Genomic DNA, 25,977 nt, shown 5'->3' with positions numbered 1-25,977 from the left:
GACTTTTTCAGATGGCTTTGGAGGCTGGTTTAGGCCTGGAAGTCCCTGCTTCCCGGCATACATAGTATTGCTAGTCCCCCTGACAGCTGCCAAATGCTTCTCAGCAGCACTGAGTTCATCCAAATTTTGATATGTCATTATTCTTTCCTTGGCCACAGCCTGTATTCCACTAGACTTGCTGCTTAAAAGTGCACTCCTGCCCACTGCTTCTAAGTCACTGTCGGATGCTCTTCTTCCCTAACAAGGCAAGAGAGATTATTTTGTTTTGAGTTGAACAAACTTGGGTATTGTCACTCCCCCACATCTTCAGCATTATATAGGCTTTTCTTCTTGGTTCTAGCTAGCTAGGTCAATGACAGAGTAGTCAGAAGCACTACAGTAATGATCTCAACGTTGTAACTTACAGTGATGCCACTACAGTTTTCCGGGCAATTACAACAGACTAGCAAGGAGCCTTTTAAAGGGAAGAAGCAGAGGCAATGCAGATGGGCCCTTGGTGTTCAATAGCAACTGCTTTTTCTCCCCTCCCACTCCTTCCCCTCTTCTCAAGGTTCATAGCCAAAACATTGATTTGATCTTTAATACATGTTCTCTTATGTAGGGGACAGTGATACTAGACAGATTTGCTTCTCCAGCTGAGCTGATAGTACGCCCTGCCCACTCACTTGTGCTTAAGATAAAAAGTTGTAGAGGTGAGCAAGAATAGCTAAGGTCATCTGTCCTGCTTGTTTATTTTAAGCGAATTCAAGACTAATGATACATGCTAGATTGACAGCACAAAGACTCAAGTTCTTTGTTCATATTCTGCAGGACAGGTAGAACCCAAGGCAATAGCAATATGTGCTCCTCCAGGCTTCCTCAGTGTGTCTCAATCTCAATACACAGAGTGTGTGTGTGTGTGTGTGTGTGTGTGCGCGCGTGCGCAGGAATGTGAAATCAGTTATCTCCATGGTCAGTCAGTCCTTGCTCTCAGTGCAGTGGCTCTCAGCAAGGGTGACAACTGTGGTGGTGCTCTCACTTTGATACTGAAACTGCATACAAAAGAAATCTAAGCAATGTGTTCTGTTGATTGTCGAGTTCTTGTTTATATTCTTTAAAATAGCATTAGCTTTTTAACCCATTCGGAAGTTTGAGACACATTTTAAAAAGGCCTAATTTTTGTCATTTTCATGCTGAGCATCCATTCTCTGAAAATCAGGGCAATAATAAGGTGTCTCAAGTTTGATACAGAGATTACCAAGTGAGATTTCTTTGGCCTGTATTATGCAGGAGATCAGACTAGATCAGTGGTGGGCAACCTACAACCCACAGGCCGCAAGCAGCCCATCAGGGTAAGCTGATTGTGCACCGCGAGACATTTTGTGGGCTTTGGCCATCTGCAGGCATAGTCCCCCACAGCTTCAAGTGGCCACAATTCACCATTCCTGTCCAATGGGAGCTGCAGGAAGCGGCGGCCAGCACATCTCTGCGTCCTGCCGCTCCCATTGGCCAGGAATGGCAAACTGCGGCCACTGGGAACTGCGGAGGACCATGCCTGCGCACAATCAACGTCCGCAAAATGTCTCACAGCCCTCAATCAGCTTACCCTGATGGGCCATGGGTTGCCCACCACTGTACCAGAGTCAGCAAGGAAACACTTTCTCCTTGTGTATAGAATTATACATTTGGCATGGGGCATTATGGGTTTTTTCATCTTCCTTTGAAATGGTATTGCCAACTCCACACATTCAAAAACCTTAGTCAGGCATCCATAAACCAAGAGATTGACTTGAAAATCATGAGTTTAAAAAAATGAGGTACTTTTTGTCTTCTGGCTTTTGAGCCTTTAGGCATCAGTATTTTTTTTCCATAACCATGAGGGCTAGAAACCTGGTCTGTTTTTGTAAGTAAATGCTTAGACTCTCCCATAATCAAGTGAAAGTTCATGTAGACTGTCAGGCTACGCAGGATCCTGGTGCATGCTACACGGGTGTAAATACTCCCCACTCACTGTTGTTAAAGTAAGTAAACTTTTTAACTTCAGAATGCTTAAAACTGTACTTTTTGCAACAGAATTGCATTCTTAATTACTTGCATCTCTTCACCGGTTTCCCTCTTAGAATAACTTTTGTCTGTTTACCATAGGTTTTATTGGCTGGTTAACTTAAATTCAGCAGTTGTCTTTGTTAGCATTTCTTATATCCAGCAATCTGTGGCCAAGAACCTTGGTTTTCTTATCCCATTTGTGTCTGTGCTTATGGCCCTAATCACAATTCACATGGTGCGCAGTGAAATGATTTACCAGCCCAAAAAAGGTAAGATGCAAATATCTGTCTCTTAGATATGTTTTAAAGGTGACTTAAAAAAATTGTTTAACTGTTCTTTCTCCAAAGCTACATCCGTTCTGTCTGTCCTTAATTCTGCTGAGTGCCTCCTGTGAAGGGCTGAACATCTTCTATCGCCATTAACTTCAGCACTTTGCAGAATCAGGCCCATATAAAACCAGTTAAAACAGACCCTTCCCAGGAGGTGGCTGCATCACGGGAGAGCGGATGCTGATTTTCTATTTTAAAGCTATCATTGCTGCAATGTAAGCTATTACAATAGAACGTCAGAGCTACAAACGCCTCCGGAATGGAGGTTGTTCATAACTCTGAAATGTTTGTAACTCTGACCAAAACGGTATGGTTCTTTCAAAAGTTTGTAACTGAATATTGAGTTAATACAGCTTTGAAACTTTACTATGCTGAAGAAAAATGCTGCTTTTAACCATCTTAATTTAAATGAAACAAGCACAGAAACAGTTTCCTCACCTTGTCAATTTTTTTTAACTTTCTCTTTATTGTTTTAGTAGTTTACAGGTTTTGTTTTTGTTTTTGTTTTTTTGTCTCTGCTACTACCTGATTGTGCACTTCCGGTTCTAAGTAAGGTGTGTGGTTGACTGGTCGGTTTGTAACTTTGGTGTTCATAACTCTGAAGGCCTGCTGTATCCCTAAAACTAAATATTAGAAATGCTGAACTGTTTAAACATGCAGATAGCTTTGAGTACTTTAAAACAGATGTATTTATACAAAGAAATTTTTACTGCATCTCCCAGCTTGTTGCAACATTTTAACATATAGCAATTCCTTAAAGTATTTTGATTCTGCTTTATAACTTGTAAAATGCAATTTGTATGCAATAGGAGGTGGGGAACCCTACCAAATGGAAGAAATTAAGCTACCAGAAAAGAGAGTAAAAGCTTAATGTTAAAATAAACCCTGCTTGTTTAATCAGTGGAAAATATAGTTAGTAGAAACACATGTTAGATCGATGTTGGCAGTGTTGTTGTAGCCATGCTGGTCCCAGGATAAGAGACACAGTGGGTTAGGTAATATCTTTTATTGGACCAACTTCTGTTGGTGCAAGGGACAAGCTTTCAAGTTTTACAGAGCTGAGAAAGACCTTGGTGAAGCTCAAAACTTTGTCTCTTTTCCCAACAGAAGTTGATCCAATAAAAGCTGTTACCTCACACACCTTGTGTCTCTTACTTTTGAATGACAGCTATCTTTTCTGGAATTTTCAGACACATTCATTACTCACATATATGAAGCATCTTTGAGTTCCAAGGTGAAATTAAGATTCAACCCCACGATGCTGTGATCAGGTGGCTTCTCCTACCTGCTTCAAATACAACTCACCTAAGCTGAGACAAGACAAGGCTCACTGTTTCCTTGGCCTTTGTGCTATTTCCTTTTGAGTTCCATTTGTGAATAAAACCAGTCTCCCCCACAAGGCTAACTACTGCCAGGGTTGCTCAGCCCCCATGCTGAAGTCCTCTGAGAACCATTCCCTGTATTCTAAGGTCAAGGTGTAGGGTGACCAAATGGCCTGTTTCTAAAGGACAGTCTTGTTTTTTGGGACAATTTCTTATATAGGCGCCTATTACCCTCCACCTCCATCCCTTTTTTTCCATGGTTGCTATCTAGTAACCCTATCAAGGTGGAGCAATGTCACCTGCAACGAGTCAGCAAATCACAAACCTCTTCTGAGTCTCTACTACTTTGCACTCTGGATAGTATTTTACTCCCATTTTGCACAAGTATAAGCTCTATCAAATCACACTGGTAGTGTAGCACATAATGTGTACAGGTGCAAAGAACAGAGGCTAGGATTTTCAGAGGAGCCTCAGGAAGTTAGGGACCCAAATCCCATTGATTTTTTTTCAATGGACTCTTTCGAAATTTCCTGCCAGAAACTGAAGACAGTGGAGATTCTGGCTCATGGCACATTGACACCAAGGACATATCTGAACAAAAGCCATGGATCTGAATGTACTTAGCATGAGGAAATTTGTATCTGAACTTTATAGCTTGAGCCCGCCTGTCTGTTATGGAAAAATCACAGCACCAAGGTCACTAGCAAGGTTTATTCAGTTCCTTATGGTCACAGCAAAGAAAACAAGAGATACCAAGAACTTTTTGGTAACAAATGTGGCCTTACAACAATATTAATTGCCCTACAAAGTCAGCACAGGCAGCACTTGTTTGTATATCATTGCTTAATGTTTTTCTGAATGCTTGTTGTTTGGTTTAATTAATATTTTGCTAGTTTCAACAGAATTGCCCATTTTTGGAGTAATATTCTGAGGGCTTTTAATCCTTATTTTGGCTCCTTCCAATAAAATTACTACATTGGAAATTCTTTAGAGCCATAATTCAAATCCAGAGGTGACCTTAAAGAAATGATTTTTATATATACCCCCTTTTTATTTTAAGGTAACATTTCCAATGTGGACCATGCATTCCATCATGTTTAGCGGTCAAGCACTGACTTTATTTGCATTTCTTCCCACTGCTATAATTTTAAGAACTGGCAGGTGACCAAAGATGAGAAAAAATGTGTGTCTACCATCTAGAGTACAATGTAGGCTTTTTATTATAATTAAGTAGCATAGATATTCATGATTAGATCAAGGTCAGAGTAGCAGAACATCAGAGCCAAAGGCTGTTGTAAGTATAAAGAAGGGGAAAGATTGCTTTCTAAATGTTTTTATTTTAGTGTCTAAACAGATGAGATTTTTAATGTTTCCTTGGAAATGTACAACATGTATAAACATGAAATGGATAATGTTGATATATACTGTGTACCACAGCATGTCTGCAGAACAGATATCTGTTACAATGATAGTGCTGCACATCATATGATTTCTGTACCTTCTCCCTTTTCCCTTCTTACTCCATGCCTTCCTGAATTACTGCTTCAATTAACGTCAAAGTTCAAACAGTGTATTTCTCTAAAATTACACTCCTCCTCAAAAAGCCGGGGTAACTCCTGGCACTACTAATATCAGTGGCAAAGGTTTTATTGACATCACTGAGGCCAGAATTTCACCCAAACCGTTCATTTAAACAAAACTGCAACTACAGATAAACAAGCTTCGTACACAGGTTGAGTTCCAGATTTGTCTGTCTTGTTCACCAGGGAGGAACCACAACTCATCTGAACTCTATACATTGTTCAGAAATATCTAGTAGCTAAATAGTATACTGCAAGTAAATATATCATTGCATTCTTACTCTTGTACGAAGCAAAATATTTTCTAGATCTTCATAAGCAGTTGATTCTCAGATTGTATTATGAAAGGAGGGAAATTGTTCTAATAAGAAATGCATTGAAATGTCAGGGCTCGACAATAATCTGTCATCCATGTTAAATCTTCCTTCCAATGTGAATAATGGAACTTTGTCTGATTTTTTTTTTATTGGTGGTTGTTTCCAAGGGTGTAATCTGCAATAAACTCGATATGATACAGCGCAAACATTTCTTAAGGTGTAACACTTTTCTTTATTCATCGTGGCCACCAATTTAATAAATGGGTACAGCTGTCTAAAACCGTAATCTCCCAAAAGGGCTGATTTCAAGAGGAGTCCTGGGTTCATGACTTCTCACAGGACTAGACTGTAGCTGCACCTCCTGTAAATGAGTGCATTCTTTATAATGACACAATGTCAACTGTGGGGCAAAAAGCTAGAGATCAGCTCATGCGTGTAAACATCAAATAGCTAGCTATAGCCCCAAACCATGACAGCTGGTGAAAACTCTACCCTTACACTAGTTCTCTAATGTCCATTTTCACTTCTAAAAACAGTCTTCATACTGATTTGAGAATCCAGAATCTATACCCTCTTTCTTTTTTCTGATCAGTTTATCTTAACTTGAACACTCCTATAAAGATAGCTTTTCATTCTTGATTATGTTTTTGGACCTCAAACCCTTTTTTTAAAAAAAGAGTGACTAAACCAGAAGACTCGATATTTGCTAACTTGGATCCATATTGTATATTTCCCTCTCTGTTAGGGAGATCTTATTTATCACTGCCCACAGTCTGGCTGTGCCAGAGAGTGGGTTTAAATCTTGATTAGCCAATAGCCATTGCTTTCTTAGTTCTTTCCTGACATTAAGTGAATAAATAGTGTTTGTGATAGGTACCAACTCAGGAGATGAACTCCTCCATCAATAAACAAAATAGGCCCCAGGCAGCAGCAATGCAAACTTACCTCACACCTCTCTGTCAGTATGTCTCAACCCTGGGATGACATTTGTGGGATAAAGGTATTTAAGATCTATCTTATCTAATCTAATCTATCTATTTTACTCATATTACCCCTGCTTTACTGTAGTATCCGAGTGATTCAAACACCCCTGTGAGGTAGCAAAGTGCTATTACCCCATTGGACAGATTGGAAACTGAGGCACAGAGAGCAAGTGATTTGCCTGAGGTTGCACAGGCAGAGCAGGAATGTGACCCCAGGACTCCCAGACCATAGGCTCGGACCAAATGACTGAACCATCCTTCCTGTCTAAGTTTCCATATTTGAACCATTGCTGGTTTCTCTGAGACTGACAACAAGGATGGTAATTGCTGTTGAGGTTTTCGTTGTTTTGCTAGGAACTAGACTGAGAACCCCTAATTTATTTCAGACAGCCTATCACATGGCCATCAGAAGGTAATATATTTAATGACGACTAACCTGACCATGAAACATAACCATGACAAGTTCTCTATCCCATTAGCATCCACTGAGCCATACCTCAATTCACCAGTGCCTCCCTCTTTCATTGACAGTATTGTTGGCTGGCATACAATAGCTCACTACTGGCTTGAATGGAAAACGACCCAGATCAAATCAATACAAAACACAGTCAAAGGAAAATATTAATACAGTTCCTGCTCAGCCATAACAATAAATCATTCCAAAGTGTTTACTGGTATTAACCTGTGTACCTTCAGTAAGGCAGTTTAGGGTGGATGCTGCAACCAGACTTGGCCCTGTATGTTCAAGTTGTCTTGTAAAGATGAATGCACTGGAACAAATCTGGTCTGCTACATGCTTTGGAAATGACCAAGATAAATCATATCAAGTTGTCTTTTGTTCCAAAAGTCATTTGGCTTGTCTTCAATTTGGCAGCAAGTAAAACGTACTGATGATGATGTCTCTGATCATTCGCAGGTAGTTCCCAGCTGACCACCTTTGGGGTAGTTGCTAATGCACTGAAAATGTGCTGTGTGAGATACCGCCACCTTAGTGGAGATGTGCCAAGCTGGTTAGATCATGCCAAGGAAAACTATGGTGGCTGGTACAGTGAGACTCATGTGGAAAACACTAAGTTGCTTGTCAGGCTCTTTCCGCTCTTTGCATTTCAAATTCTATATAGAATGTGCATCATGCAGGTGAGTAAAAAGCTTTTAATCCTAAATTCCCATGATTATTAAAATATGATGAAATATATTTAATACAATTGTGTATCTAGTGTCTTGGTATGGTCTTCAACAGCTGCTTTACCAGTACAGTAGTCTTGATTTACTAAAACTTACCAGGCTATGGTCACATTGACTCTCATAAACTAAGGATGATTGGCTTGATCAGCGCTTGAGAGAGAGCCTCAGGTGATGCAGGAAGACCAGTACGTGCTACTTTTTTCTTTGAACCATTATTGTTCTAGTGCCCAGTGCTAGGGTGCTTTGCTGCTGGAGTTGCTGTGTTTCAGGTGAGGACCTACGCACTTGTGGTTATTAAAGACAGATTACCAGTGCTCGTTAGAAATACCATTATCTCCAATTTCCTCAACAAATTGTAACTCATTTGATTTTTTTCCACCACAGACTTTCTCTGTAGTCCTAGTTGTATGCTCTTTATACTGCTCTGGAGGGGATGTGTTGCTGGTATGTCCCACCCCATAGGTGGGTGTATTTCATTGGTGGATAAAGGGATCCTTTCACAGCCTGTGTAGGGGTCTCTCTGCTTCTGGGGAAGAGGTGTTGTATAAATGTGAAAGTGTCTCGCAGATCTACTTAGGTAGACATGATTTTTTGACTGGATGTTCCAGGTTAAGCAGAGGTTTTCAAGGTAGTGTGCCCTGTGGCAACCTGCTTAGCTGTATGTTACTGAGCAGGCTTTGCACTTTACTTCCACTGATTGGTGCTAAAATTAGTGCACAGTGCTGCTTGAGGAAAAAAAATCTTAAAATACCATATCTTAATTATACTGCTATTATTGACAGTTATTCCTGAGACAGCCTTTTCCTAAAAATAAAAAAGTTGATGTTGACACTTGACATTACCAGCCACTACAAGGTGACAATAAACCTCTATTGACACTGCTTATAGTCAGAATATTCAGGCATGTATTTGAAAAGGGAGTCAAAAATTTTGAAGGGGATGATTTTTGTACTTGAGGCAGAGAAAGCAATGATTTCAAGACTTGAGCCTTTTCTTTGATTAGGCAATAGATTAATATTGCTTCTGTAAAGATGAGTAGTACTTTCTCTATATTATGAACAGATTTGTGTGCCTGTGATTCCTGCTGATAATGTTATTCCTGCTGATAATGTTATTCCTATTAATAACATTGATCATCATGTGTAATTGGTGACAGAAACCAGAAGTCTATAAGTTTGTGTGGCAACCATTTTGAGTTCAGCCACCATTTCTTTGTTCACCTTAAGTTTTTGCATACTTTGTATCCTCCTCTGGAGGTGAGCAGTAAAAATCTTTTTTAAAAAAGAGATTTAACATTCTGAATAACCCTAAAAGTCCTGAACAAACTGGAATCATTTTGTTCACCACTGACTTGCAGACACCTCAAAGGTGAAAACATGGCAACTGTTTTAGGAGTGCTTAACAACACTGAACAACAATCTAAGACAGCAATTGAATACTAGATCTAACTGAAGCAGCAAGAGGCTTAAATAATTGGAAAGTAATTATCAGAGTTGGAATCTCCCCAGGAAACTAAGATTAACATGATGATGTTATGAGAAGCACCATGGGGTCCTCTGGGGTAAGTGCTCCAGACCTCAGTTTTATGTCTCATCTGAAAGAATCATGGAAAACAAAAGCTAATGTAAATAACGTTAGTTTCATACATTTGTCAAATCAGAGATTCTTGCTCAAATGCATTTAATTGAATTGATTTACGTTGGGTTTACTGAGGGATTCATCTTATTCTAGAGAATTAGCAGGAGTAGAAGGCATACACTTGTGGTAAAGATACAGGGGTAGGCATGAAGAGATCTGGTTCTACACCCAGCTGTTCTGTGTGACCTGGGCAAGTCACCTATCTCTCTCTCCCTATCAGTCTGTATAATGACACTTCCCTGCTGCATGTAGGGATTGTGAGGCTTAATTTATCACTGTTTGTAAGGTATGAGGCTAGAAAAGAAAGAGACTTGTTTCTTAACTTTGGTGAGAATTGCTCTGATACCATGATGATGAGTGACTTTGTAAAAATCTATGTAACCCCCAAGGAGATTCCCTGATTCCTGGGGCTCTGTCTGCTGGCAGCTCAGGGAGAGGCACACTGTCTCTGGTAGAAGGGGGCGCCAAAGCAGACTCAGAGTCTGCCTGGCAAGCAAAAGGGAGTGAGATGCCCTTCCTAGGGAGTTCAGAAAAGAGGATAAGCCATTTTTTGAGTCAGTTCGGGGCCAGCCAGGACAAGGGCAGGACTGGCTGTGTGGTGAGTCCCAGGCCTGCATGCAGGGTTCCCCCTGAGAACTGGCCTGTAGGGACCTGAAAGAAAGATCCCTCAGCTGAGCTTTTCCTTCTCCACTGATGATTCCCAGTTTGTGGAGTTTTGCTGGGAAACTTCCCCGGCCAGGCTGAGTTAGCCCTCCAGCTCCCTAGGTGAGACCAGTCACCACATGGTCAGCTCTGCTCTGTCCGCTAGTTCAGGACTGTTGCCTGCTGTGTGTGTGTCTGGAAACTTGCTAGGAGACGACAGTTTGGATTTTAGTACAGTAGTGTAATCTGCACCTTGAGCTTTGCACCCCTTTGTGGTGAGGGGAAATCCTGGGACTGAAGCAGCCTGATTCCTGCCTGAAGAGGATCCCTGCCAGTGGAGATCAGCCCCTCTGCAGTGACTCAGGAGTCCAGAGCCATCTCTGAACCTAAGGATCATTCACAGAGTTTGTGAGTGCACCATCTTTTAGTCAGTCAGTCAGGGAATTTGTTTTGGGGACCCCCTACTCCCTGAACTGTGTCCTCAAGCCAGGGAGTAAGGGTTTGGGGATTTTATAACTCCCTGCATATTAAACCTGTGGAGGGACTTACCACCTCCTCCCATTTATGAGTCCTCTGGGCTGTACTGAACCCAGTCAGCCACACTGCTAACCCACTGCAGAGAATAATTTTGTGGTCATATGTCATTAAGGGCCCCAACAAAGTATGTGTACCAACAGGACACTAATCTTACATTTGCTACTTCAAGTCACATGACTGGGGAAAGTCATAGGTATTAGCAGCATGGGCACCGGTGAACCTAACAATAGTGTTTTACCCTGTTATATTTGTCCCCTGTTTAATATAATTATTGTGTTGAATATATCGTATGTGTTTGTGTTATTTCTTGGAAGTCTCCAACTATCTAGCAAATAAGTGGGGATTACCCTGTAATTGGAATTTTCCTCCCAAGCTGCCCTGCTGACCCTGCCAGGAATGAGTGAGGGGGGTGGAGGCACCGCCAAATAAATTCATAGGAAAAAAATAAAGAAGATACACCCTGTTGAGTGGGTGGAAAGATCCAGAAGAACCCAGACCTGTCTATCAAAACATGTAAGCAGATTGGCATTAAAGAAGATAACTGGGTGGAGAGAGGGCGCTACACCTAGATAGACCTTCGCTGTAAGATACAAAAGAAATACAAACTGTGCCCTGCTGTGGTGGGATACACCAATCGCATCCTATAAACCTATTTTGATTTCACTGGACTTGGGGTACTGGCACTAGTGGGCCTCTCTCCTTCCAATTATCAGTTTCTCTCTTCATTACCGACCTAGAAATACAGAGAAATGCTGTTTAATATTAATGTTATGCTTATCAATCTAGTTTTTCAAGTGTTGATCTGGTTCTAAAGAGCATGGCCAAATATTCATCCTGTACATCATACTGGTGCATCTGTTAGATACGACTTGCTAACATGGGTATCTAAAAAATTACTGCTGTCTTTATAATGATATATTCCTGCTTATGTTTTTTCTGTAAAATAAGTTCATCTCACTTTCCTATGGGAGGTTTGTGGCTGATCGATTCTATTTAAAAAATTCTTTTCCTGCAGTATAAGGCGCAACTAAAACTTCTTTCACAGAGTTACTGCTATGAGTTCACTCGATCACTTTAGCGAGGGATAGACAAAGAAGCTGATACTCAATGGTCATATTTGCTGATCCTGTTACACTGCAGGGCAATTGAAACAGAGGTAAAAATTTAGCTCTCAACAAAGGATGATGATGACAGCATCACAGCAACAGGCAGATAATTGATTAATTTTGTTATGGTTGGGCCTTCCCTTTTGAGAGTCTAGTTAAAGATTTGCAAGTATTTGGTTTACTGTCATTTCAACTTGGAGAAGAGAAGATGGAACAAGATCCATTTGGAAGAGGTTTCCAACTGTATTAGAATTTTGTCCCTTCAAAAAGGCCTAAAACTAGTATACTAATAAACAGAGTTTTTCCCTAATGCAGATTCCTTCAGGATATTATCTCCAGACCATGAATTCCAATTTGAATTTGAATGGATTTCTCTTGCCAATTGCAGCAATGAATGTGATAAGCATCATACCCTTATTAATTCTTGCTCCTGTTTTGGAATGCATCAACACTCATCTATTGAGTTCCAAGAGAGACAGACGCTCTCCAACAGTTTACATTAGTGAGTATGAAATACATATGTATAGGGTCTTCATCTGCATTTCATTCCTAATTGAAATACTAAACTAGCTGATGGATAAGAAGGGTGCACTTGCTGAATGATGCTATCAGCGTATTTGAAATTATGAACACTGAGATGGAAAATCAACTGTTTTGGGGTTGTCCCAGGAAGGATACTACAGGATTGGCTGTAACTGAGCCAAGGAAACATGCTGGTGATTAAGAAAAGGTGGCCACCTCCATTTAGAGACAGGTCAGGGGGAATCATTTTGCCTTGAGCCACTAAAAACAGATAAAAAGTTTTGAGACAAACCACTCAAGGATGTACTAGAGGGACAGTCCTGAGTCCCTGGGTAAGAATTTGCTAACCACCTAAAAGGTTTCTGCTAGTTCTAGTTTGATTACTATAATGCCTGGTTTTCCGAATATGAAAAGTTGTCATGTCTTTACCCTCTGTAAATATAACCATGAAACATTTACAAATGTGTAGTTGTTGTGGCTGCGCAGTGCTAGAACACACCAAAGTCCTCGGGTGCCAGTTGTATGCTTGGTGTACATCACTCAGATGCAACCAGTGTAGGTGCTTCAGCCACTAGGCCTTGTAGGCAATAGCCCTGGTGGGGCCCAATAACCACTCAGACAAATGCCTAAGTGAAAGGGTATTTTATGGGGGCTGGTAGGAAAGAAAAAGCTTTCAGATGCCCTAGGTACAGAGTCTTTAACAATTACAGTTCAAAGTGAGCAAAAGCAGTTCTTGTTTGGGTCCCTGAGGCAGTTCAATTGAGAGTGAGAGCTTATCAGGCCTAGTGTCTTGGCTACCTTCTCCAGTCTAAATCTAGATCAAAATATGAATTTCCCAGTAGGATCTATTTCTGTAGGAGGTCAAGCAATAACCATGATTCTAAATCTCTCCCAAAATGTTGGGACATTTCACATCTAGCGACAAATTTTGCAAATTTGGGACTCATCCCTTGTCAGTTCATATCTGAGAAGAACAATGTTCACTCATTATTTATGTCTCCAGTCATAAGGATTTCCAGACAAAGCGAACTCTATTCCTGTTTATTTTATCATCTACCCTGCAGTATAAACTTTTCAGACAAAACTGTTCATAAACCAGTATTTCCTCTTCTGTATTAATTCAGTGCCCTGTGGCATGGAGCACAGTCAGTGCTGAAATTCAGAAGTATTAATCTGACTAAAGTTAGACCAATTAAGGCTGTTATTAAGTCTTACGCAAACTAGAAGCGTATAACCCAGCAGGTGGCAATTAACCCTGGTTTTCAAAAAAACATCTAAATTAAACCACAAAAAGTACATTCAGATGATAATGTTTTCCTTAAAACCATGGAAATTCCAAATGGGTGCGAGGGTACTATCTTTTATTGTTCTTTACTGCAGCAGGATACATGAGGTGGCTCATTCTTAATGGTTCCATTTTTAAAAATAGCCTCCCATTTTGTGCCCATAAATAACTTGAGGTGCAATTAACTGTGGGTGCAAGCGATGGCTGTTAGATATCTAACTCATGATTGCACCTGCAAATCTGCTAGAGCTATAAGTGCCAGCATTTTGTGCCAGAAGTTAATTAGGTTCACAATTATTTGCAGGAGCAAAATTGAAAGTGTAAATAGGCTGTTGGTTTTAAGCCAGGTCCTAATGCATTCAAATGCAAATTTCATAACAGAAAAGAAACCCAGTAACAGTGATATTAGAGAAACTTTAAAAAAACATTAAGACAAAGTTACAATAAAACTTTAACCTACTACATTATATATTACTTATTCATGATCAGGTTAATATCAAAGAACCTGGCTAAAGACTAAAAATCTTTAAAGATGTAACTGCATAAATAATATAAACTATGCATTATTAATCCGACAGTAACATTACTTTTGGAACTATTGTGGTTTATTATGGTAATCCTGATATGCAGAATGTTTAAAAATTCTATTTACCCAATAGACTATATTAGATCTTCCAAAAACATTGTTTTCTTTTTATAAATTAGGGACGATCGAACTGATACGAAAAATTAGTGAACCTAAATCTCTCTCTGAGACATGCATGTATTCAGTCAACTTCTTTAAGATTATTTCTCATATTTGTGGAATTCTTATATTCTTGATTCAAAAAGGAAATGGCCATATATGCAGTTGATGATAATATCCAGATGTAAATAAGGATTTTTAAAAATAAGATGATATTAATCCTTTTACTGCAGGATCTAAAGGGGAGTTAGGAATAAACTTTCTCTATTCCATAATTGCTTACAGTAGGATTTCATGCATCTTCCTCTGAAGCAACTGGAATTGGCTGCTGTTGCAGATAAGAGACTGGATTAGATGGACTGCTTGGTAATTCCTAGGTTAAGTTGATATTTAATGCATTTCAGGCTCAGCTAGAGGTAGGAAATGTTGTCTCTTTGCCAGGTAATAACACACTTTAGGGCTCTTAGAGATTTCTGGTAGAGGATTCTTTAATTTTGCAGGCAAAAGTTTTCCCACTGGAAAATAGGTGAGGCAGAATCAAGATATTAGTGCAATTTGTTTACAGGATGTGCACAAGTTCTGTTCCTTTGAACGAAGATCACAAACTGCACTCAGGGGACCTTCTCTTGGAAAAACCTCAGCTAAAGCCCTGCTATTCTGTCTCTAAGGGCATGGCTACACAGGGATCATACATCGCATTCATTTAAGTTTATTCACCTTCAAGTGCCTTGCGTCCACACACAGCATTTTTTAAGTGAATTATTCAGCATTTTAGGTCACAGTAATTAATCCCCTTTGGAACAGGAGTAACTGTACTTCACAGTTTGTTCGTGTCATGGTTCATGTTACAGATTAATCAATTTTAAGGCCAGAAGGGACCACAGTGATCATCTATTCTGACCTTCTGCATAACACTGGCTGTAGGACTTCCTTGAATGAATGTGTCTTTGAACTAGAACAGATCTTTTAGAAAAAAAATTACTAATCTTGATTTTAAAATTGCCAGTGATGAACAATCCCCACAACCCATCGTAAGTTGTCCCAGTACCTAGTTACTCTCACTGTTCCAGTCCAAATTTGTCTAACTTCATACTTCTGACATTTGCCTACTAGACTGAAGAGCTCTTTATCAAATGTTTGTTCCCCATGTAAATACTTAGAATGTGATGAAATCACATTCTCTTTGTTAAGCTAAATAAATTGAGCTCCTTGAGTCTGTCACTATAAGGCATATTTTGTTTTCTAATCCTTTGATCATTCTTATGGCTCTTCTCTGAAACATCTCCGATTTTTCAACTTCTTTCTTGTATTGTGGACACCAGAACTGGACAGCAGTCACACCTATGCCAAATACAAAGGTAATATTACCTCCTGGCTGCTACTTAATATTTCCCTGTTTATGCATCCAAGTCTACCACTACATCCAATTCCTAACTACGCGATTTCTAGCAGTACTCCAACTGCTATCCCACACCTGGATTGGCCTCTCTGTGTACCATCCACTGCCTCGGGGTCATCTTGGCCGGATGTTCTCTCTCCCTTTAAATGATGGCATAGTCAAAATGCCCTGTTCCAATACCAGGTAGTGGTAAGATCACAAACCCATTAAAGCACTCATGCTTCCCTACAGACCGCTACAGAGCTCCTGGACTTGATTGACCTTTTTGGAGAGCTAGTCCCATCCGATGAAGTTATCGGAATGCAAACCTCATCAGGACACAGTCAGAACAAATGAAGAGAGGGCATGCTCCCAGAGCTGCTTTCAGTGCCAAGTCTAAGCAAAGGAGCTCCAGCAGAAGTACCCAAAAGCAAGGAACAAGAGTGGGGCCTCCAGTAATGCTCCCACTGCCCACCCATACTGAACCTGGACCTCATTTTTACAAGCAATGCTACCACCAAACTTAAGAATGATATGATGGATAGTTTTCCAGAAAGTGTCCAAGACTATGTAGAAAGGGCCCTTGACCCCATGTGTAGAAGGAGGTCTGATCAGAAGGAGATTTTTCTGAGCACCCAAGAACAGTACGACACAGCAGATTCAGAAATTATACAAGAACTCCATGTGGCCAGCCATACTGAAACTGCTGTTGAAGAGAGCTCTATCAGCAGCCAACCTGAAAATGCAATGGATGAGACTTGTACCACTAATTATTGTGTGCTTTACTACAATACAACAGTACAAATGAATTCAAACAACTTTCTTTCTGGGTAAAACAGCTGTCTACTGCCATGTTAGGTAACACTAGTAGCCTCCTCTCTTTTTGCTGGGTTTTTAACCCCTTCACCCAGCAACTTGCTCAAAATGGCATTTGTGCCACAGATTTAAAGAGAGAATGTTTTATTTCCATGGAGTATGAAATCCCAAAACCATCAGCAACTCTTACTGCTTCATTTTCCCCCTTCCTGAGATGCTCTCCTTTCCGACCCATCATCCACAGCATCATCCCTTGTGCTTGGCTCACAGTGCCATTAGTGCCCTCAGCTTTTAGTCAACTTGAAATTTTGAGGTAAATGCCTGGGGAGTTTTAAGACATTCATGGTTATCAGAAATCCTTGGAATTAGAGCAATTATTGCAGGATTCTATTTATTTTGCAGTATACTTTATGCTGATTTGTGAGTGTCAGAGAATTTAAGTCAAAGCCAGACCCCTATTTTGACATGCATATTGCAAGGCAAAGTAGTTCTCTCAAGGCTGCTTATATAATTAGTGTTTCCCTTCTACTGCTGCACTAGCTGGGAGAGACATCATCCTGGTCAAGAACAGCACTGCATATCTTCTGGGTTTGCCCATTGCCGTTCTGAACGAGTCTCTTCTGTCTCCTGGGGACCTGCCTGAGGGTAATGTCCACAACAGAAGGACAGCCAGCAGAGATGCACTTGTAATTAACAATCTGCTCTTTGCTGACCCTTTACCCACCCACCCAGCATTTTTAAAGGGGTCCTATACAAGAGGGAAGTAATTTGGAAAATTTCTTATCTCAAAATGAACCAGAGTGAGAAGAGAATTCCACATTCCAAAATTGCGAGGAAAAGCAACATTTTATCATTGTTAGCATGGAGACTAGGAGTGCTACAGTATGTACTTGTGCTTTTTCTGACTCCCTTTAGCACCTGTAACACACTGCTCCATGCATATAGGGGACTTATCACCTGCTGAGAGGCTGACAAACCTCTGATGGAAGGGGGGAAAAAGGACACAAGGATATGATCAATGAATGAGGGACTGCAAAGAGGGATGTGTGGGGAAAAAAGGTTTCCTGGTGCAATCACAAAGGCTCAAAATGGAGTAGCTGGCCCTAGAAAAGGACACAATGCAGAGGCAAACGGCTGTGATGGAGCACCTTTTGTTACAAAGGTCAAGACCACCTCCTGACTCCCATGCTTCAGAGCCAAGCTCCAGCCTGAGCCACAACTTCAAAGCACTGTCTACATAGCTGTTTTTAGAGCACAAGCCCGGCAAACCCAAGTCTGTTGACCCAGGCTGGGAGGGTCGCTTCTGTGAGCTGTGTAGACATACCCTCAAGGATCTCAGAGGAAAACTGGGGATTATAATCAAAGATGTTCACAAGATTATGCAGTGGCTAGGGCTGCTTTTTCTGTGTTGTGCAGTGCTGCTCTGTATTGGTTAGTGTTTATGAGACACATGCTACAGGGCACCACAGTGGTGATTGTTCCTGAAGGAGGACTGCCCCATCCCATAAGATGAGGCATCAGCTGAAACTGTAGTGGTTTTATTTGGCTTACATAGGACTCAAACTCGTGTATTGCTCAGGTCTTGCTTTATTTCTCTGAATGTCTGAATGTCCTCAATACCGAGCATTTTGTGAATTCATGGATTCTCACAATGGCTTCAAACTTTCCCATCAGGTGAAGTAGAAATTTTCCCAGGAGTGTCACCATACCCATGAATCAACATACTTCATTGACACTTTGAGGCTCCTTTACCTGGGTAATCACTTGCACTTTCTCTGGATCTGATCTGATCCCTGCCCATCAATGATCTGGCCTAGAAATGAGATTCTGCCTTTTTACAATTTGCACTTGTCATTAAGTGTTAGTCATGCTTTCTCCAGTTTTTCCAGGACTGTAAACAGATGTTGGTCATGCAGGGTCGATTGGTAGATAAGGATCCATTTGGCAGAAAACCCCTTCCAGGAGTTGACATCGTCCTCTGGAAGTGTTCAGAAGCAGATGGTATTCCAAATGGTAGCCTATTGAAATAAAACTTTCCAAAAGGTATCATGAAGATCATTAGCATTGCAGATTCTGCAGCAAGTGGTATCTGCCAAAATCCAGACAGAATATCCAATTTTAAGACATCTGTTTCAGTAAGTTGTCCAAGACTGTGTTCAGCATATAGGAGTATATGTTGCTCTCTACTACAGATATATTCTTTTTGAGCTTGGTAAGGCTTACACAAATCCAAACTTTGTCATTTGGTCTTTGGGACCACTACCATGCCAGCACATCATTCAGGTGGGTGTTTATTCTGGAAATTACACCCATCTCATCTACACAGCTGAGCTCTTCTTTCACCCTAGGCAGTAATGGGAGGGGGACTCTACTAGGTGTCAACAAAGCAAATGGTATAAGTTTAATGTGGTTTCTCCCTCCGTTTCCCTCAGTTCTTGGAAGAATTTTGGGAGCCTCTTCTTGATCTCAGGTTCTAGGGCTATGATTAGTAGGTGGCTAGTACTGCACTGCATAGGCCATCTACAATGTAGACCTCTTCGGATGTAGTCTTCTTTCTGAGTTTCAGTGGCCAAAATTTTTCCTTTTACATTTAATGGGGACTGTTCTAGGACTTTCAATATCTTTTTGTTAGCTCTTGGCGTTTTGGTGGTTTCATCCTACTGAAAAATTATTCTGAAATCACTATTATATCAATGCCTGTATCTATTTCGGAATTTGCTTTATATTTTCCCAAGACAATCGTGGACGATCAATGGTAATTTTTTTTGGTTATCTCCTATGGCTCCAAAGTAGGAGTGTCTTTTGGGTTATGTTCTTGAAAGACAAGGTGTTACCATATGTTTAAACTGGCAGACTGTTGCACAATGTCCCTTTAAAAAAAAAAGACCTTTCCTGCATGTGGTGTTTCTTGCTGGATAAAGCTGTTTGCTGTGAGGTGGTTTGCCACACCATGGGCATTCTTTCATGCTCTTGCTGTATTTCTTTTCTTTACTCAATGTTAGCAATCGCTCTCTTTGGGTCCCTTTGTGCGTGTACTGGTCTGGGTAGGTTTGGTTTCTTGCCATCCTGAGATATTTTCCTCCCCATGGCTGTGGTATCTACAGTGGATTCTTCCTCAAAGTTACTCCTGAGAAGAATCTCTTGCTTTGGAGGACTATGTTCTTGGCTGCCTCTAGTTTGAGGTTAGGATCATTTTGAAGTGTTTCTGAAAGTTGGCTGTCCCTCAGCCTTCAAGTAAGCCTGTCTCTGATCAATTCTTCACTCATCTCCCCATAGCCACAGCACTGGATTTAGTTGTGCAGGGCTGTTTATGAAATCATTCACTGACTCCCCCTTCTCTTGCTTGTATAAGTGAAATTATGCCTGCTCAAAAAAATCACATTGCAGTGTGGCAAGAAATACTTATCCAATTTTTCAACTCTATTGAACTATTTCATCTGAGCAGTTGTGAGGCTTCTGGGAAGGATAATATTCTCTTCTACAGATCCCATTGTATACAGCAGGGTATTAACTTGTTTCTCCTCTAACTGCTGGTATAAGCTGAAAGCCTGACAGAACATTTAGAATCTGCTTACCCAGAGTGGCCATCCCCCAGGGTGATGAAAATCAAATTCTGCTGGGGGTGGTATTTAAAAAAAGGCTGGGTAAGATGTAGCCACTTCTACTACTTCTATGCCCCCTAGTGGTCACACTAAATGTTGACAACTAATACCACCCCACCAACCTCCTAGAGATGTAGAACACATCATCACTTACAGGAAATTGTGATCACTCCATAGTTTGGAGATGCTATAGTTCCATTGGTCTTAATTTTGCATTATGTTCATGTTTAATTGTTTTTATTCAATTAATATAATTTGTTACCTATGTTATTTGTTACCTCAATAGATTTTTTTTGGTAAAACTTCATTTAAAAATTTCATTGAGGAACAGCTCCCCCATGTAAATTCTTCATAAAACTCAAACCACAAACATATTTTAGTAGTCTTCTTGGTAACAATACATTTATTGCCCACAACTAATCCCTGGCCTCATAGTAGGAGCACATTTCCCTGATCAGTTGGGTCATTTTTCAGAAGCACCCTCTTCAGCTGTCCATGAAAGAGCAGTATGCTAAGCCACACTCAGTGACTTCCACTGCACTATAGCAGTGTCTATGCAGGTTGTTTCTGCTCAGCAAGCTTCTGTGCACTAACCTACCATGCAGTAAGTCCTTGAGTGATGTGTGAAAGAGGTCTTAAGTTGCCATCCTTGGAATTTCTAAGTAATTATAGATGACAATTTCCTAACTCAAGAAGTGTTGCATCAAGCACAGGGGGGATTTTATATTAGACTTTGTCATGATAAATAAAGAGGAACTGATCACAGAACTAAAAATAAGTGGTAGCTTAGATACAAGTGATCATGACTTTATTCTGCTTGCACATAAATTTAATCAAATCCAAACAATTAAAAATATACTTGGTGCTTTAAAAGGGCCAATTTCACAAATTTAAAAACAACTATGAGCTAAATGAATTGGGAGAAATAATTTAAACAGAAAACTGTAAATGATGATTGGGGATTGCTTAAGAACATTTTACTAGATGCCCCAAAAGCCAAAATCAGCAAAAAGCCCACACTTTTAAAAAATGGCTTAAGGGGAAAGGAAAAGCAGTTATAATAAGAACAACATATAACAAATGAAAGAGAGGTTGATAGAAATGACTAGAAACCAGAAGTTAGGAATTATAGAAAATTGCTAAGGGACGCAAAAGGACACAAGGCAAACTCTCTGGCCAGCAAATTAAATGACATTATTTTATTTTTAAGTATATTAGGATAAAGAAATCCTAACAATAGTACACATCCATTTCTAGATGGAAAGAGGTAGCACTATCAATAACACAGAAAAGCAGAAGTGTTCCATAAATATTTGTTTTATATTTGGGGAAAAGCCAAATGATTTATTTACTTTCCATTCCATCAGTAACTGAGGATGTAAAACAGCTGCTGCTAATGCTAGACGTTTTAAAATCAGCAGATCAAGATAACTTGTATCCAGGACTTTTAAAAGAGCTGTCTGAGAAGCTTTCTGGGCCATTAGTGATGATTTTCAATAACTTTTTGAATACTATAGAAGTTCCAGAGGATTGGAAGAAAGCTGATTTTCCAATATTGAAAAAGGGTAAATTGAATGACCCAGATAACAATAGACCTGTCAGCATGGCATTGATCCCAGCCTAATTAACAGTTGACACAGGAGTTCATTAATAAATAATTAAAGGAAGGTAACATTAATGGTAGTCAAGATCAGTTTATGGAAAACAGATCCTGTCTAACTAACTTGATATCTTTTTTTAAAATATATATGATTACAAGTTTGGCTGATAAAGGTTATAGTGTTGATGTACTCTACTTAGACTTCGTAAGGCATTTGACTTGAACTGCATGATATTTTGATTCAGAAATTAGAATGATACAAAATCAACATGGCAAACAGCAAATGGCTTAAAAAGTGGCTAATTCAAAGGTCAAAATATAATCATAAATGAAGAATCATCATAAACTAGGTGTGTTCGAGGATTGGTTCTTGGCACTACGCTTTTTAACATTTTTATCAATGACCTGGAAGGGGGAAAAAAGTCATCACTGAACATTTGCAGATGGCAGAAAGATTGTGGAAGTGGTAAATAGTGAAGAGGATGGGTTACTGATATAGAGCTGTATCCATCACTTAGTAATTTGAGTGCAAGCAAATACATTTGTTAGTATTAAAAACACATAGTAACATTGTACGTCTAAAAACAAAGAACATTACCCATACTTACTGGATGGGAATGGTATCCTGGAAAGCAGTAACTTTAAAAAGGACTTGGGGGTCATGATGGCCAATCAGCTGAACATTAGTTCTCTGTGTGACACTGAAGCCAAGAACATTAATGAGATCTATGGATATATAAACAGGGAATACGGTGCAGGAGTAAGGTGGTTATATTTTCTCTTTATTGGACACTGGAATACAGTGCCCGTTTTTGGTGTCAACAATTTAAGAAGTATGTTGAAAAACTGGAGAGGGTTCAGACAAAAATCATAAGAATACTAAAGGGTTTGAGACAGTCTGCTGTCGTAAGTATAAATCCAAGTATCCCAAACCTCGTTTTTTATGGGGGGAGGGAGGCAAAGGGGTTAGATATGGGAGTGAGGTCCAGTGGCTAGAAATGATGAGTGGAAACTGGATCTTTCTTGGTTTCTCTGTTCCTAGCTCTATCAGATCTGTGACCCTGGGCAAATCTCTTAACTTCGGTCTTCCTGGATACCTAATAGTAGGGTATTCAGATGTTAAATACATATTTGTGAAGTGGTTTGATACCCAGGGTGAAAAACGCCATATATAAAATACCATGTAATAATATTTTTCTATCTGAAACCTCTGTGGCTTGCCCAACACTTAACATAGCTTTTTATTTGGGGAACTTTTGACATAATAGATTGCAAGAAGCTGCTTGAGGGCTTTATACCTACCCTTGACATGATGCATCTGCGATAAAATTCTCTCCTGTCATTGATTTTCCAGCAATAATTCATCCAGGTTCCTAATAAACACTAAAGGGGTCTTAATCAATGATAAAATCTTCCCAGAATGCAGTTTTTGTTTTTAAAAAAGTGTATTATGAGTTCTAGAAATGCAAGAAAGCTTCAGGCTGGTGGCAAGGGTTAGAAAGGAGTTTTGCTGAGGGAAGGAGACCACATAAGGACTTTATTTTGGGTCACGTAGCTACCAAAACCTTCAGTGTTCTCTCTCTTTTGTCTCAACTTCGGTGTAATCTTGACTTTGGCATAATTTAAACAGTCTCAGAAACAACCACTCCTTGAATATTGTAGTTCAGGTGGTGAACAATTTTGGGATACAGAACAGTATGAGGCTTCATAAACCAAGGTGAACCAGCACACAGCTCAGATATTTGGGCCTGAACTGTCAAAAGTGACCTCTAATTCTAAGCAGCTACAATTTTTTTGTAGCCAACTCCGGTATTTTAGGGCTTGATTCTCAGGGATATTGAAATTTCAAAATTCCAGATTAAGTCAATTGGAGCTGCAGGTGCCCAGGACCTATGAAATGCAGGTATCCCAAATTGGGCACCTAAAATTAGAGGTCACTTCTGAAAATTTGGGCTTTGATATAAATTTGTGGAGTTACAACCGTTTTTCTGTCTACTCAATAGATACCCAATAGTATTAATGTGTGGTATAAGTCCCTTTGCTAGCTACCATCCCTCATGCCTATGTTGCAGTCCATAGCATTTAAACCACCACCAGGTCAAAAGGATAGTGTTTTATAGCTACTTTACACTCCTCTTGTACAGGTAGGGAGGATGAGTAGAGAAGCAGACCCCACTTTTAATCATTTCTGCAACAGCATCTAATAGTGGTTCATGAGTCATCCAGTGATATTGTTGGATGCTCAGAGGCAACTATAGTCATGTGATCAAGATCTTTGAGATATGAGTGGAAACTGGAGAGCTGAGAACTTTCAAATCCATATTATAGCTTTTATGCCATTTCCTCTCTGTTAAGAACCAAACTTTGCTTGATTGCTTGAATCTGGGTTCAGATGAAAACTTCTGCTTCACTATAACAAAAACAAATACAGTTATTTAAGAACAAGATTACTTTTCTTTCCTAGTGCTGCAGCCTCATCTTATCTTAAAATGTTAAACAATATAGCAAAAAGTGTATCTCTAATAACTGTATATTCAAAAGATTAGGTCAGTAGAATTCATCCAGATCAAGCCAAGCTCAGTTGATATGTATGGGGATGGTGTGAAAAGGCTGAGTAATTAAAGGGGATCCCCAAAAAAGTTACCTGTCCTGTAATGTTAAATATGATATTTTAACTCTTAACTCATAAATATGGATAAAATTTTGTTGTGGTAAAACGAAGCAACATTCATGGAACAGTTATGGGGAAAAGGTACAAAGTCAGAGTATGGTCATGGTGAGGCTTAAGCTGAAGCCAGAGGCTGGCTGCCCAGGGCTGACAGCCATAGCTCACCCTCTTGGGACTAAAGCTGAAGCTGAAGAACTCACAGAGATCTGTTAAAGTTACAGAACCCATGACCTGTGTGACCAAATCGTATCCTCCTTCATAAGCTACTCAATAGATTTTCTGCACCCATGTGGAGCCCTACTGAAGTCAAGGGAGCTTCATGAGGATGCCAAGGGATTGCCAGTGTGTATTGTACTTCAGAATCAGGGACAAAGGGGGTTAAAACCACCTTTACAAATTAAGTTAAATGCAACCTTAACTATGGAGCTGCTAATGATACCTTGCTAATAAGAGCTTCAAAAAAGCTCTGTGTGGTCCTAACTGGTCTTGTGCTCTTCCACATCTAGTGAATGGGCTGACAAGACACAGTTCATGTGGGTACATCACTTGATCAGACCATTACCCTTTTACTGGTAATGTAAAATGCGTCCAGGGGAATTTCCCCATGCTCTTTGTAGCCTTCTCACCTTACTCCCACCCTTTTCTCCTCCTGCTTTATGCCTTCACTCATGTTACCCCTCATACCTTCAAAGTCTCCTTTTCCTCCTCCACTTACCATCTTGTCTCTTCCGTAAAATGCGTCTTTAAAAAATGCTGCCTCCTTTCTCACAGTTTGTGACCCCCAAAGCTGACCTCTCTGTGCTCAACTCTTGCCCTTTGCTTTATCTTGTTTAGACTGTAAGCTCCTGAGGGAAGAGAGCACTTCTTAACTAAGTGCTGTGCATATGTGTTGTGCTGTATGCATGGATAATTTAGAACTCACTGAACTCCATTTTGTTACCATGTTTTTAAAAAGAATAGATTACAATCATACATCACTTGAATATACTGGAATCCTATAACTTCATTCTTGTCAAAAAGCCTCTCTCTCTTTTTGCTCCATTTATCCAGTTGTAGGTCATTTTTCTGCGGCTCTGTCTGTAATGGTTGCTGGCTTTTCTGAAATACACAGGAAACACTTCTCTCAGATGGAACAGACTCTGTCAGGCAAGGTGCTTCCAGTTTCCTCCATGCCTTGTTTTCATCTGGCTCCTCAGTACATTTTACTTGGAGTGGCTGAAGCTTTGGTAACTCCCACCTGTAAGTACATTTTATCAACTAACAGGGAATTACATTAACTTCACAAAAATTAGAATGACTGTCATCTGATTTCTCACCCCGGCTCTCTTCTACACGTTTTCTGAATAGGCCTATTTATCACCTGCACTCAAGGAGCTTAATTTCTGTTCTTTACTGTACTACATGGTGAACAATAATGTTCTCTGAGATTAGGAGGAACTTAGAATTTGTCAGACTTGGTCAGCCCATTGGACCATTAAATCTAGTAATCCACCCATGAGCAGTGGAGCCAATAACTGCACTGGGCAAACTCCATCCTTTCCCACTTGTATGTTGACTTTCTACTCTCTGCAAGTTGTTAATTTATACTGAGAAGCATGAGATTTGATTACCCTTATTTTATCTTGCATAACTACAAATGCTGTTAGCCTTCAAAAATTATGCACAACTCTTTTAAAACAGTTGTTTTACACTTACAGCAGTTGAATAAATGACCTTCTCAAGAGGTGAATTCCACAGAAAGAATAATATATTGTGTA

The 25,977-nt window shown here is 39.9% G+C and overlaps 1 protein-coding gene across 1 annotated transcript in view; it reads left to right on the top strand.

The window, feature by feature from the left end:
- SLC15A5 (solute carrier family 15 member 5) overlaps positions 1-25,977 on the top strand; it is a 57,659-nt gene that overhangs the window by 12,633 nt on the left and 19,049 nt on the right. Inside the window, exons 4-8 of the mRNA XM_050968768.1 lie at positions 2,125-2,294; positions 7,473-7,693; positions 11,980-12,166; positions 21,320-21,517; positions 25,271-25,459. Coding sequence (XP_050824725.1) covers positions 2,125-2,294; positions 7,473-7,693; positions 11,980-12,166; positions 21,320-21,517; positions 25,271-25,459 — 965 coding nt within the window. The remainder of the gene's footprint in view (positions 1-2,124; positions 2,295-7,472; positions 7,694-11,979; positions 12,167-21,319; positions 21,518-25,270; positions 25,460-25,977) is intronic.

This window comes from Gopherus flavomarginatus, chromosome 1 (assembly GCF_025201925.1).
Source record: "Gopherus flavomarginatus isolate rGopFla2 chromosome 1, rGopFla2.mat.asm, whole genome shotgun sequence".
NCBI lineage: Eukaryota > Metazoa > Chordata > Testudines > Testudinidae > Gopherus > Gopherus flavomarginatus.
The sequence above is the reverse complement of the archived record's forward strand: the minus strand, read 5'-3'. Positions and strand labels throughout refer to the sequence as shown.